The sequence below is a fragment of the Oncorhynchus masou genome, chromosome 32 (genome assembly GCF_036934945.1).
Source record: "Oncorhynchus masou masou isolate Uvic2021 chromosome 32, UVic_Omas_1.1, whole genome shotgun sequence".
In the NCBI taxonomy this organism is placed as follows: Eukaryota; Metazoa; Chordata; class Actinopteri; order Salmoniformes; family Salmonidae; genus Oncorhynchus; species Oncorhynchus masou.
In genome coordinates this window covers 29,284,792-29,298,782 of record NC_088243.1, presented here as the reverse complement: position 1 = coordinate 29,298,782, position 13,991 = coordinate 29,284,792, and the positions used below count along the sequence as shown (strand labels likewise).

Below are 13,991 nucleotides of genomic sequence, written 5' to 3'. Positions count from 1 at the left end.
TAACTACTCATACAAACGGGTGACATTTTGTAGCATGGCAACAAAACAAAGGAATCCCCCTTCTCTGTTCCTGGTAGATGTCCCTTTCCTACCTTTAAACACCCCTGCCTGCCTCCCTGCCTCTCTCCCTGCCTGCCTGCCTCTCTCCCTGCCAGCCTCCCAGCCTCTCTCCCAGCCTCTCTCCCTGCCAGCCTCCCTGCCTCTCTCCCTGCCTGCCTCTCTCCCTGCCTCTCTCCCTGCCAGCCTCCCTGCCTCTCTCCCTGCCAGCCTCCCTGCCTCTCTCCCTGCCTGCCTCTCTCCCTGCCTCTCTCCCTGCCAGCCTCCCTGCCTCTCTCCCTGCCTGCCTCTCTCCCTGCCAGCCTCCCTGCCTCTCTCCCTGCCTGCCTCTCTCCCTCCCTGCCTCTCTCCCTGCCAGCCTCCCTGCCTCTCTCCCTGCCTGCCTCCCTGCCTCTCTCCCTGCCTGCCTCCCTGCCTCTCTCCCTGCCTGCCTCCCTGCCTCTCTCCCTGCCTGCCTCCGTGCCTCTCTCCCTGCCAGCCTCCCTGCCTCTCTCCCTGCCTGCCTCCGTGCCTCTCTCCCTGCCTATCTCCCTGCCTGCCTCTCTCCCTCCCTCCCTGCCTGTCTCTCTCTCTCCCTCCCTGCCTCCCTGCCTCTCTCCCTGCCTCACTCCCTGCTTCTCTCCCAGCCTGCCTCCCTGCCTCTCTCCCTGCCTCTCTCCCTGTCTCTCTCCCTGTCTCTCTCCCTGCCTCTCTCCCTGCCTGCCTCCCTGCCTCTCTCCCTGCCTCTCTCCCTGCCTGCCTCCCTGCCTCTCTCCCTTCCTCTCTCCCTGCCTGCCTCCCTGCCTCTCTCCCTATCTCTCTTCCTGCCTCTCTCCCTGCCTGCCTCCCTGCCTCTCTCCCTGCCTCTCCCTGCCTGCCTCCCTGCCTCTCCCTGCCTGCCTCTCTCCCTGCCTGCCTCCCTGCCTCTCTCCCTGCCTGCCTCCCTGCTTCTCTCCCTGCCTCCCTGACTCTTTCCTTCCTCTCCCCTTCCTCTCTCCCTGTCTCCCTCCCTGCCGCTCTACTTCTTCTCTCCTTCCTCTCTCCCTGTCTCCTTCCCTGCCTGGACTTATCTGATACACCCCCATCTCAATCTCCCAGCCCCCTCAGCATGGTGCTCCCTCGCCTGCCTGTCTGCCTGGGTTCAGGCCTCAGCATCCACCTGATTGCTCAATCTATCTTTATCTGGTGTGTTGAAGCCTACGTCAGAGGGTAAATTGAATATACTAAGAGCTGTCTGTTGGTGTCTATATTTAATAAAGTACACTGATGAGGTGCTGATGTATTGCCCGGCAGTATTCACACTCTATTACAAGAAGATTACGCAGCTTGAGTAGGATCAGCCTGGCAACACAGTAAGTAGATTTCACAATTTAATGGCAAAGCAACACAAAAAACCCAGAGGGGGCTGTGGGGGAGGAGGGGTGTGGGGGAGGAGGGGGGTGGGAGTGTGTAGGGAGCTCACATATACCAGAGGCGTGATATCTCCTAAACATCACTGCCTTGTTCCCCGCGAACAACTAAACATAAGCTACATGACCAATGGAGTCTGTATACTGAGCTAACAGGCTGGAATTGAATCAAGTAGATTTGATTGATAATCCCCAAAGACCATTAATAAATAAGAACAAGAACCAGGCCAATTCATTAGGCTGTTTGGGTGTAACTGCAAAGCAAAAATCTACAACTACATTTGATAAAAGACTATTGACATTCTGGGTTTTGTCTTAAACTGAACAATTTTGAAAAATATCGTTATTACATGAAATGTCTTACAAAATGTAAAATACTAGGATATGGAGTGTGTTCTACATTCCTATTGAAACATGCAAAAAGACAATGAACTCAACCAGGTTTAGGTCTGTGGACTAGACACAAACCGCAAGAGGAGACCAGCCAGCACTCAGTGAACCCACAGAATCACGCCACAGAATCCCCATCAGAAAACACTCCAACCCTGGAAACAGCAGGTGACAAACGTCTGCCTCTAACAATGAAACCCTCCTGCACAAGTGGCATGCATGGCAGGTTCCACATGGTCCACACTGTTCCTGGATTAGGGGCAGGGGGTAGTTTTGGAGGGGGGGGGGGGGGGGGTTCAGCAGTAGCCCCCCCCTGTGCCCATCATCACTCTAAACGAGGGGAATATGTTAAGGAGGCACAAAGGTCATAGCCATTGGTCAAAAAAAAACTATTAGTGGAAAAAAAAGAGAATTGGTCTGCCTAAGTTCCTCCTAAACCACTTGGACACAGAGAAATGCAGCTTGGGGGAGGGGGGGGGGGGCATCTTAGGAGCAAGTCATCACTCATTGTCCCCAAACCCTGGCCTTAATGACCGTGATCCAGCCACAGTCCCCGTCAGCCCACCGTCATATTTGCCTCCTCCCTCCCTCTGCTGCTGCTGGCTCTATCTGGAGCAGAGACGCTGGCATCCACAGCCTCATAATGATCACTAATTCATCAGTAACAGATTTAAAGTAAAGTCTGTCATTAGAGGACCGGGTCTTCAGAGCTGATGACAGCAAACTGGGCCAGGCATCTGCAACACCAACTTGCTTCCTGATAGGTCAACTCAGTCTACTGACACTGACTACAGTGTGAGGACTTATTGACTAACAATTATTAAGTCTAACTATGCATTGTGTTAGTCAAATCATGTGGTTGGGATCCTCAGTGTGGCTACAGTATAACTGTACAATTCTACTGTAGTATGTTAATTGAAGTGTATTTCTAGACCATACATTAGAGAGATAACACACCAAATTGATATGGGATCTTGTGAGAGAATGATACCGCTCACGGAAGCTAATAGTACCACTTTGCTGTTCCTCAATCACCCTCCAATTAGACGAGGTTAGCTCTACTCCACGGCCAATTACAGCACTTTTAAAACACTTTTTCAAATGTTAGCCGAGAAAAGGGGCAATGAAAAATCAATTGGGAGAATTAAGTGCCAATCTTCTTGACTTGTAAATGGTTACCTTTGGACTTTGGTCATTGCCCATCTGTCAATGTCCTAATCAATGTGGCCCACTTCATAATGAACTGTTAATCTTTTTAATTCCATTGCCAAAGGCCAGAAAATCTATCAAAATGCAATCAGCAGTTTTCTCCCTCTCTTTTCCTCACAGAGAGAGTGGATGGGAAGAAAAACATGGTTCTCTGTGCCCTGTGTCTGTGCTCGACTGCCCTGTGTCTGTGCTCGACTGCCCTGTGTCTGTGCTAGACTGCCCTGTGTCTGTGCTAGACTGCCCTGTGTCTGTGCTCGACTGCCCTGTGTCTGTGCTAGACTGCCCTGTGTCTGTGCTAGACTGCCCTGTGTCTGTGCTAGACTGCCCTGTGTCTGTGCTCGACTGCCCTGTGTCTGTGCTCGACTGCCCTGTGTCTGTGCTAGACTGCCCTGTGTCTGTGCTAGACTGCCCTGTGTCTGTGCTAGACTGCCCTGTGTCTGTGCTAGACTGCCCTGTGTCTGTGCTAGAATGCCCTGTGTCTGTGCTAGACTGCCCTGTGTCTGTGCTAGACTGCCCTGTGTCTGTGCTCGACTGCCCTGTGTCTGTGCTAGACTGCCCTGTGTCTGTGCTAGACTGCCCTGTGTCTGTGCTCGACTGCCCTGTGTCTGTGCTCGACTGCCCTGTGTCTGTGCTAGACTGCCCTGTGTCTGTGCTAGACTGCCCTGTGTCTGTGCTAGACTGCCCTGTGTCTGTGCTAGACTGCCCTGTGTCTGTGCTAGACTGCCCTGTGTCTGTGCTAGACTGCCCTGTGTCTGTGCTAGACTGCCCTGGGGTGCCATTGGTGCATAGAGTATTAGTGCATGGAGTCTGGGTCAGCCAGTGAACCATCTCTGATCAAGTTCAGCCATGTACAACTCAATTATGCAGCCATTTCATGGCTGGTGTAGAGGGAATGACCTAATACAGAGCTCACCACAGTGAGAACAGGGGAGCCTTGGAGTTACAGTTTCAGTCTCCCTTTTCATTCTAATTTGACGACTTTATGGCACATTTTGGAGTAGTCAAACAATCATAAAGGTGGTAAATTACATCATAGTACTGACACAGTGTTTTATTCATGATTTAAAAACAAAATGGATTTAGACTCTTTAATTGAAATGTATAAACCCCTGAATGCAATACGTTGATGTTGTTGTTGACTCCAGTAGTCAGGTAAATATAAACAATCGGTAAGAGATACAAGTGGGTGTGAGTGCATGCGTGTGTGTGCATGCGTGTGTACACAGGCAGATCAGAATAATCTACTTAGGTTGAATCATCTCGCTGCAGCTTGTGCAGTACTCCAGCAGTAATATACAAAGCCAAGCATTTCCACACATTTAGAAATGTCAGACAGTCTGCCTTCCAGTTGGGTTTTGGGTTAAACAATCATTATGGAGTCATTCAGAATGATGGGCTTGTTGTCAGACAAAGCATGGCAAATCCAATTAAGATTAGTCAACTATCCACTGTACAATGCAGGTTACGATAACTGTATTAACGCAGCACTTAAAAGCTTTGACATACAAAGCACTGTAGTTAGCGCGCCATATTTACTGTCCTGTATGTCAACACAGGGAGGCAAGGGCTCTGACAACCTTACAGTTAACAATAGAATGTAGCCTACCTTACAGTTGACAATAGAGTGTAGCCTACCTTACAGTTGACAATAGAGTGTAGCCTACCTTACAGTTGACAATAGAGTGTAGCCTACCTTACAGTTGACAATAGAGTGTAGCCTACCTTACAGTTGACAATAGAGTGTAGCCTACCTTACAGTTGACAATAGAGTGTAGCCTACCTTACAGTTGACAATAGAGTGTAGCCTACCTTACAGTTGACAATAGAGTGTAGCCTACCGGTAATCAAACGGATTCAACTCATACTCATGTACTTTTATAGTTATTCAATAATTTGAACATAATTCTATAATATTATCTGTAATAATACAGATTGTGGATGTATGGGGTAATAATACTACACCCCTGCAGATTGCCAGAGGTGAACGGTAGTGTTTTCTCTGTATATTCTAGCCAGAGGTAGTGTACCTGGCTGGCTTGTTTGGGCCAGGTAGATGGAAGGGACTGTGTTATTGGGTCAGTGTGATCCAGTCCTGGGTAAGCTCCTTGGCTAAACTCTCCCCCTGCTGACAATGCACTGCTGACAATGGGCTGTACCGAACAGTTTGGATGAGAAAGGGCTTATCTCCTTAATAGATCTGTAGCTGACTACTACACCTCTTCTCTTCTGATAAATACTGGAACACCTGTCTGTCCAGGTACAGAACAGTTGTCACTCCTACATGTCCTGCACGCAAGGTGAGAACCAGGAGAGGCCCAGCTTAAACTACAGCAGGGCCTCTGCTGCTGCTGTCAGCTCAGACACACGTCTGGTATGCTCTGTTATACAGAGGCTACATAACAGAGGCTGCATAACAGAGGCTACACGGAGGGACACAGTCATTTAGTGTGTTACCTCTCAATATCTAGCATGCTATAATGTTCTAGAGTTATGAGGGTCAACCTCAAGATCAGCCAGAATCTGCTCTGGTTGCAAAAAGAGTCACTAAGCAATGTGTTGACTGTCAGAATCAGGAGAAAACTCTAAAGGGAGCAGAATCTCTGCTGACATAGAATGTGGCATCCTTAATACAACAGCATCTCATAACCTAACACCTTGTCTATCACACTTCCTATGGAGTAGAGAAACATGATTATGCTTATCAATAATTAAATTGAAGTGTGTGTGTGTGTGTGTGTGTGTGTGTGTGTGTGTGTGTGTGTGTGTGTGTGTGTGTGTGTGTGTGTGTGTGTGTGTGTGTGTGTGTGTGTGTGTGTGTGTGTGTGTGTGTGTGTGTGTATGAGTGATCAGTCTTGTTTCAGAGGGAGGGTCCTGTGGTTATGGTATATATTGACACCCGGGCTACAGCCCCTCCCCAATCAGAGTAGGGATTTTAGCTGGAGTCTATATATTTGATTATTTTAAAACAGTCTCCATTTTGGCCCTATCTCCATGCTCGCTTCTGACATTAATTATCTGCATTTGTATGCGTATTTGTGAGACTGTGCATGCACACGTGTGTGTGTGTGTGTGTGTGTGTGTGTGTGTGTGTGTGTGTGTGTGTGTGTGTGTGTGTGTGTGTGTGTGTGTGTGTGTGTGTGTGTGTGTGTGTACCCACTGGGAGCAAAGGGAGGGACGTGGATTATAAAGGATAGAGGATCATGAGGGTACTACTCTAAATGGAACTGACCAGGACTAATCGCGACATCAGATTGCACCGGTCAAAATGAATGGCTGGTCCTGTATCTAAACTGCTATCATGTGTTGGTTTTAAAACTACACAGTATGTTATATGTGATCATGAGGTAATGGTGTTATGCATTGAATGTACACCTGCTCTTTCCATGACCCAGTCTGACCAGGTGATCCCAGGTCAAAGCTATGATCCCTTATTTATGTCACCTGTTAAATCCTCTTCAATCAGTGTAGATGAAAGGTAGGAGACAACTGAGACATGGATTGTGTATTTGTGCCATTCAGGGTGAATGGGAAAGACAAAAGATTGAAGTGCCTTTGAACGGGGTATGGTAGTGTCAAGAACTGCAATGCTGCTGGGTTTTTCACGCTCAACAGTTTCCTGTGTGTATCAAGAATGGTCCACCACCCAAAGGACACCCAGCCAACTTGACACAACTGTAGGAAGCATTGGAGTCAACATGGGCCAGCATCCCTGTGGAATGCTTTCGACAGCTTGTAGAGTCAATGCCCCAACGAAATGACGTTGTTCTGAATGCAAAAAGGGGAAAACCTCAATAATAGGGAGGTGCCCTTAATGTTTTGTACACACAGTGTATATCGTTCTATGGTGTTCAGTTAGTGCAGTGGCTGTAGATGGGTGGGCGTACCTGGGATATGCTTGGCCCAGCCAATGATGACCACCAGCTCCCGGTCAGCCAGGTCACACAGAGTGGTCAGGGCCTTGATGTCACTCTCAGGCATGGTGGGGTCAGGCATGGCGTAGATCTTCTCTGGCTCAGCCACCAGAAGGTGGGACACTATCTTTGTGACTGAGGAGGAAGCAGAGGTGGTCAAAACAATAGTCAAAGGTCACATTACTGTGATGCACAAACAGGTACTGTACTCTTAGATACACACAGTACTTACATGGAAGAACACACAAGTACAATTATGACATATTCTACATTCAACATTATGTGAGATGGTGTTACTGGGACTGCTATCTTTAAGAACCCAGTCACTGTTTAATATCGGTCATCCGCTCTGAGACCTGTCATAACTCAGCTGTGTCCAGAACAATGCCTGTCTGGCCTATATTATCTAGTACTTCTTCTCTGGAAATACACCTATACAGACAACAGAGAGTCTGGTCTGAATAAAATGAATGCTTTAACTGAATGTGGACTGGGAGAAGGCTTTTGGGAGGGGTTGGGCTGCGGGGAGAGGTTGGGCTTTGGAGAGGGGTTGGGCTGTGCGGAGGGGTTGGGCTGTGGGGAGGGGATGGGCTTTGGGGAGAGGTTGGGCTGTGGGGAGGGGTTGGGCTGTGGGGAGGGGTTGGGCTGTGGGGAGGAAATGGGCTGTGGGGAGGAGATGGGCTTTGGGGAGGAGATGGGCTGTGGGGAGGGATGGGCTTTGGGGAGACGTTGGGCTGTGGGGAGGGGATGGGTTGTGGGGAGGGGATGGGCTGTGGGGAGGGGATGGGCTTTGGGGAGACGTTGGGCTGTGGGGAGGGGATGGGTTGTGGGGAGGGGATGGGCTGTGGGGAGGGGATGGGCTTTGGGGAGAGGTTGGGCTGTGGGGAGGGGATGGGCTGTGGGGAGGGGATGGGCTGTGGGGAGGGGATGGGCTGTGGGGAGGGGATGGGTTGTGGGAAGGGGTTGGGCTGGGCTGTGGGGAGGGGTTGGGCTGTGGGGAGGGGATGGGCTGTGGGGAGGGGATGGGTTGTGGGGAGAGGTTGGGCTGTGGGGAGGGGTTGGGCTGTGGGGAGGGTTGGGCTGTGGGGAGAGGTTGGGCTGTGGGGAGGGGATGGGCTGTGGGGAGGGGTTGGGCTGTGGGGAGGGGATGGGCTGTGGGGAGGGGTTGGGCTGTGGGGAGGGGTTGGGCTGTGGGGAGAGGTTGGGCTGTGGGGAGGGGATGGGCTGTGGGGAGGGGATGGGCTGTGGGGAGGGGTTGGGCTGTGGGGAGGGGTTGGGCTGGGCTGTGGGGAGGGGTTGGGCTGTGGGGAGGGGATGGGCTGTGGGGAGGGGTTGGGCTGGGCTGTGGGGAGGGGATGGGCTGTGGGGAGGGGATGGGCTGTGGGGAGGGGTTGGGCTGTGGGGAGGGGTTGGGCTGTGGGGAGGGGATGGGTTGTGGGAAGGGGTTGGGCTGGGCTGTGGGGAGGGGATGGGCTGTGGGGAGGGGATGGGCTGTGGGGAGGGGTTGGGCTGTGGGGAGGGGTGGGGCTGTGGGGAGGGGTTGGGCTGTGGGGAGAGGTTGGGCTGTGGGGAGAGGTTGGGCTGTGGGGAGAGGTTGGGCTGTGGGGAGGGGATGGGCTGTGGGGAGGGGATGGGCTGTGGGGAGGGGATGGGCTGTGGGGAGAGGTTGGGCTGTGGGGAGGGGATGGGCTGTGGGGAGGGGATGGGCTGTGGGGAGGGGATGGGTTGTGGGAAGGGGTTGGGCTGGGCTGTGGGGAGGGGTTGGGCTGTGGGGAGGGGATGGGCTGTGGGGAGGGAATGGGCTGTGGGGAGGGGTTGGGCTGTGGGGAGGGAATGGGCTGTGGGGAGGGGTTGGGCAGTGAGTTGACAAGGCTGTACTCACGGGGCTTTTTGGCAGGAGGGGGGAGGGTGAGGCCCAGGTATGCTGTGCTCTCTGCATCCATCCTCCTCTTGTACTTCTGTCTCCCCCCTCGGACGCGGTCCAGACGTACACCTGACACATGACAAGAAGCAAGGAGACCTTTGAGTAGGAAATACAATTTCAACAATCTGACAAATAAAATGAATCAATCAATTCTACAACATAGAATGTTTATAATGAAAACACAACAATTATGAAACCATTGAACGCAGGGTAAAGTAGTCCCGCAATTCGTAAATTGTTATTGATAGAGAGTAACACTATAATAACAAGCAAACATTCAAGTCTAATTCCCCCTCACACGCTCAGATACCCTCTTCTCAGATTGTTTTACATGATCAGTATCAAAAGTATTCCTCTTGTTATATGAGGAAGAAAGAAAACTAGAAACTTGACCAAGCTAAGGTGTGAGTGTCTGTCCAGAGGAATCGCTCTGTTCTGTCGTCTGCATGGTCAGAGTACAGTACAGGGACTGTCAGAGAGACTGCCGGCTGGCGCTGCGTTCCCATATGTGGTCCATGCCTGGCTGGTCTACTGTGACACTGCCGAGCCTGAAGGAGCTCTAAACATATGAATATTTAACGCAGGGTCAATGATCTCACAGACTGGCCCTCTAATTATTTGGCTTTTTGTGTGAGGCAGACGGAATACTAATGAGCAACCAGGCTGGTACCTGTGAGCTCAGCTGTCAAAGGGCCTCTGCATCTAGCCATGTAGCTACTGTAGGAGGAGTGAATCCAAGGTGTGGAGTCGAGTCACATGACTTGATGTGGTGACTTGAGACAACACTTGATAGAAAATAAAATAAATTGAGACTTGATTTGGACTTGGTGCCTCAAGACTCGGGACTTGACTTGAGATGTGTGACTTAAATATCCGGCCAGGTTTTGTAACGCTTTGTTACTCATTTTGTGGCACAGTGTCTTCATTTACACAAAATTATCCAGAGGCAGTATTGCATTTGCAAACAAACGCACACTCAGCCTTCTGATTGGACCAGCAAACTGTCAGTCATCCTAGGTTGGGTGAGCTAGTCCAGTGAGAAGACTTTGGGGGATTACGAGTGTACGAGTGAGTCTGAATGAGATATAAAATGTTATACATGTTCTAATTGGCTACATATAGCCTACCGTTTGCATGTTATTATTTTTTAAATTAAAAATATATATATATATTTCACCTTTATTTAACCATGTAGGCTAGTTGAGAACAAGTTCTCATTTACAACTGTGATCTGGCCAAGATAAAGCAAAGCAGTGTGACACAAACAACAACACAGAGTTACACATGGAATAAACAAGCGTACAGTCAATAGCACAATAGAAAAAAAGAAAGTCTATATACAGTGTGTGCAAATGGCGTGAGGAGGTAAGGCAATAAATAGGCCATAGTAGCGAAGTCATTACAATTGAGCAAATTAACACTGGAGTGATAAGATGAGCAGATGGTGATGTGCAAGTAGAGATACTGGTGTGCAAAAGAGCAGAAAAGTAAATAAAAACAATATGGGGATGAGGTAGGTAGATTGGGTGGGCTATATTTCTACCTTTGCTTATTCGATCTGGTCACTAACATAGGCCTATGGCAGAGCACCACATTTTTGTTTAGCAAACATCTAATCTGTGTTTAAGAACCCAAAAGTTTTAGTCTTGACTGTTGACCAATGACCAGTCATCAGCATAGGCACGCAGCGGCAGGTGCACATATCCAGATTAGTGACCTAAAAGCTCTTCTTGAATGTTCTCTGGTTTTGCCTGGCAAAACACAGTACCCATGTTATTAGGATCTTTTTCAAAACAATAGGCTACCTTGGGATTTCATTGATCATTTCCATAGTTTAGATAGGCCTAGATTGGGTGGGTATAATTACGTACCTCAGCGGTACTGCACATGTCTAAAGATGTAACATCACACGACCTTCACCATTTATGGGATGAAATTGCATGTGCGTCCGGGGGGAGGGGTCGAAAGCTTTGAACCACGCCTTTTTGGGGGTTGCGGCACCAAATGTTTGAAAATCACAGGGCAAATGTGAAATTGCTGGGAGAGAGGATTGCCATAAATGAATTTGCAGCTCCAAAAATTGTTTGGTGAACTAGAATCTGAACCGTCTACTTTGCAAGCTCACCAGCAACGAGGCATCAAGCAACAATTTGTGACTGGACTCGACTTAACCTGCTCATAGAATGCACGGTTTTCCATCCATTCTACTGTATTTGCTGCTCGATTGAGACTTGGACCTTGTGACTTGGTCCCACCTCTGGAGTGAATCCACAACCCCATACATACACTGTCTGGCTGTGTACAGGAACAGTGTTATAGACACCCTGTGTTATTACACAGACAGATAGATAGAGGGTAGCTTTCCAATAAAACCTCCTTATTTCACCCCTCTTTCACGGGACAGGAGTGAGGCCTTATCACTCTCTGCCACTCATAGGGGACCAGGTCCTGCACTGATACTGTAAATGTCACCAACCTCATCATAACATCAGTTATTATCTCATTATTTGATAAGAATGTTTCCATTTGCATTGTCCTTTCTATTCTATTACTTTTCCACATAGTTAAAATATTTCATCTGTAGTGTTCCATTTATTTGATACAGCACGGCGTATGATGATTTTACTTAATAGTGTGCCAAATATTTATGTATATTGTGCAATACCCTATGCGGCCCCACAGGAACACTGTCCTTCACACAGCTGAATGTGCCTGATGTATCTTAACCCTGTATATATAGCAAATACCTATCCATTTATTCATTATGTATAACCTAAACCCTCTAAACAAATGGATGCTAAACTAGATTTGAGAGCACCTCCGATCAGAGGTATTATCCAGTATGTATGGCCTAGCTGGTGGAGGAGAAGGAGGAGGAGAGGCGGGGGGAGGGGTTCATTTGTCAGCGCACCAAGTCCCCTCTGCTAAAATCACTTGCAGGGAAAGCACTTGCTTGATGATTTCATCACTTTATAACTGTAAAGATGGTGTCAGAGCTGGGCATTGTGTGGCCACTGCAAATGAGGCTAATACAATTTCCCCTCAGTCTGTACTCTCGTGGAGGATGGGTTTGGATGTCCCTATGTTCGCTGATTAGAGGTCGATACAGGGAACAGACAGTGGGGGTGTTTGGGGAGGAAAAAAATGAGATGACGTAGTATGTAAAGAATAGCCTTCATTCCATAGAAAGGGCTGAAACAATGGATTATGAAAACAGTAATTTTCAATTTCACCCCATCCACTGACAGAGCTGTACCCCCTTCTCCCCAAGCTACACTGTACGCATGGGTGGCTACAGCAAACAGTATTATCTTGTAGGAGTAGAATAAGGAGATTTTCTTCTTCTTATATAAATTATTTGATTCCCTAGAAACACAAATCTGATTAGGATTGTCTTTCAATTTCCTGACTGACAACCCACTAACCTAATTACCCACAATTCCCAGCAGAGACCCATCATTCGCAGCAAATCACTACTTCCTCATTTCGCAATTTACATCCTTCACATGTAGCATGTAAAAAAAGTGTCAAGAAATATTTGACCAGTAAATCTATTCAGGGACGAGGCCTTGAGTATGAACTCATGACAAAACGGACTCCGATATCACCAAGTCAGTGCTTGCTAGGTTTAAGTGCTTAGGAGCGTTCCGATTCAGTTTCTGCTGGTGGTACTATAGGAGTGGAAAATTCCTAACGCTGATAACTGTGATGTCACCACATTCTACGGTTTCTCTGGGCCCTCTTGAGGAGCTCAGATACAGCCAGGTGGTATGGATGAACCCCATGAGCTGTCCTGTGGTGTTGGGCTGGCTGGGCTGGGCTGGCTAGGCTGGCTGGGATGGGCTGGGCTGGCTGGCTGGGCTGGGCTGGGCTGGCTGGGCTGGGCTGGCTGGGCTGGGCTGGGATGGGCTGGCTGGCTGGGCTGGGCTGGCTAGGCTGGCTGGGATGGGCTGGCTGGGGTGGCTGGGCTGGCTGGGCTGGGATGGCTGGGCTGGGATGGCTGGGCAGGGCAGGGCTGGGCTGGCTGGGCTGGGATGGGCTGGCTGGCTGGGCTGGCTGGGCTGGGATGGCTGGGCTGGCTGGGCTGTTAGTCATGTGGCTGTGTATGTCAGCCAGCATAAAGCCACGGTGACGAGGAGTCCGAGGTACATGGGTGCCTCTTTTAATTAGAACAGTCCCGGCCATAATTAACAGATGCTGACAGGAATTAAAGCTTGGCACTAACCTGTCTCATTTTACAGTCAAACAGGGCCATACAGGGAGGAAGGGAGGACGGGTGGAGACAGTGAGACAATGAGCAAGGGCGTGTGTGAGAGAGAGAGAGAGAGAGAGAGAGAGAGAGAGAGAGAGAGAGAGAGAGAGAGAGAGAGAGAGAGAGAGAGAGAGAGAGAGAGAGAAAGAAGTAGAGCAGTTCATTCCATGTGTCTGACTCCTCTTGGAGAAACTCCCATATACCATTGCCAAGCCCACTTTGGTGAGCCATGGACAAAGCTTTGGATTGTTTGTTTGTGGCCAGTGTGTCTGTATTGTATGAGTATGTGTGAATGTGAATGTGTCTGTGTGAATGCGTCTGTGTGAATGTGTCTGTGTGAATGTGAATGTGTCTGTGTGAATGTGTGTGTGTGTGAATGTGTCTGTGTGATTGCGAATGTGAATGTGTGTGTGAATGTGTCTGTGTGATTGCGAATGTGAATGTGTGTGTGAATGTGTCTGTGTGATTGCGAATGTGAATGTGTGAATGTGAATGTGTCTGTGTGAATATGCCTGTGTGTCTGTGAATGTGTCTGTGTGAATGTGTCTGTGTGATTGTGTCTGTGTGATTGTGTCTGTGTGACTGTGAATGTGTGTGTGAATGTGTGTCAGTGAATGTGTCTGTGTGAATATGTCTGTGTGTCTGTGAATGTGTCTGTGTAACTGAGAATGTGAATGTGTGTGTGTGTGTGTGAATGTGTCTGTGTGACTGTGACTGTGAATGTGTGTGTGTGAATGTGAATGTGTGTGTAAAAAGGGGTGAGTCCTGCCTCATCACCAGACACCACTGTGTTTTACGGCCGGCACCATCACCCGGTGGTGGGTAAAGGGAGGGCGGTAGTGTGCGGTGAGCTCGGATGT

The 13,991-nt window shown here is 49.2% G+C and overlaps 1 protein-coding gene across 1 annotated transcript in view; it reads right to left on the bottom strand.

Annotated features, from left to right (window-relative positions):
- LOC135525876 (steroid hormone receptor ERR2-like) overlaps nucleotides 1-13,991 on the bottom strand; it is a 61,885-nt gene that overhangs the window by 17,313 nt on the left and 30,581 nt on the right. Inside the window, exons 5-6 of the mRNA XM_064953821.1 lie at nucleotides 8,838-8,948; nucleotides 6,929-7,090 (exon numbers count right to left, since the gene is read on the bottom strand). Of these exons, the coding sequence (XP_064809893.1) occupies nucleotides 6,929-7,090; nucleotides 8,838-8,948 (273 nt within the window). The remainder of the gene's footprint in view (nucleotides 1-6,928; nucleotides 7,091-8,837; nucleotides 8,949-13,991) is intronic.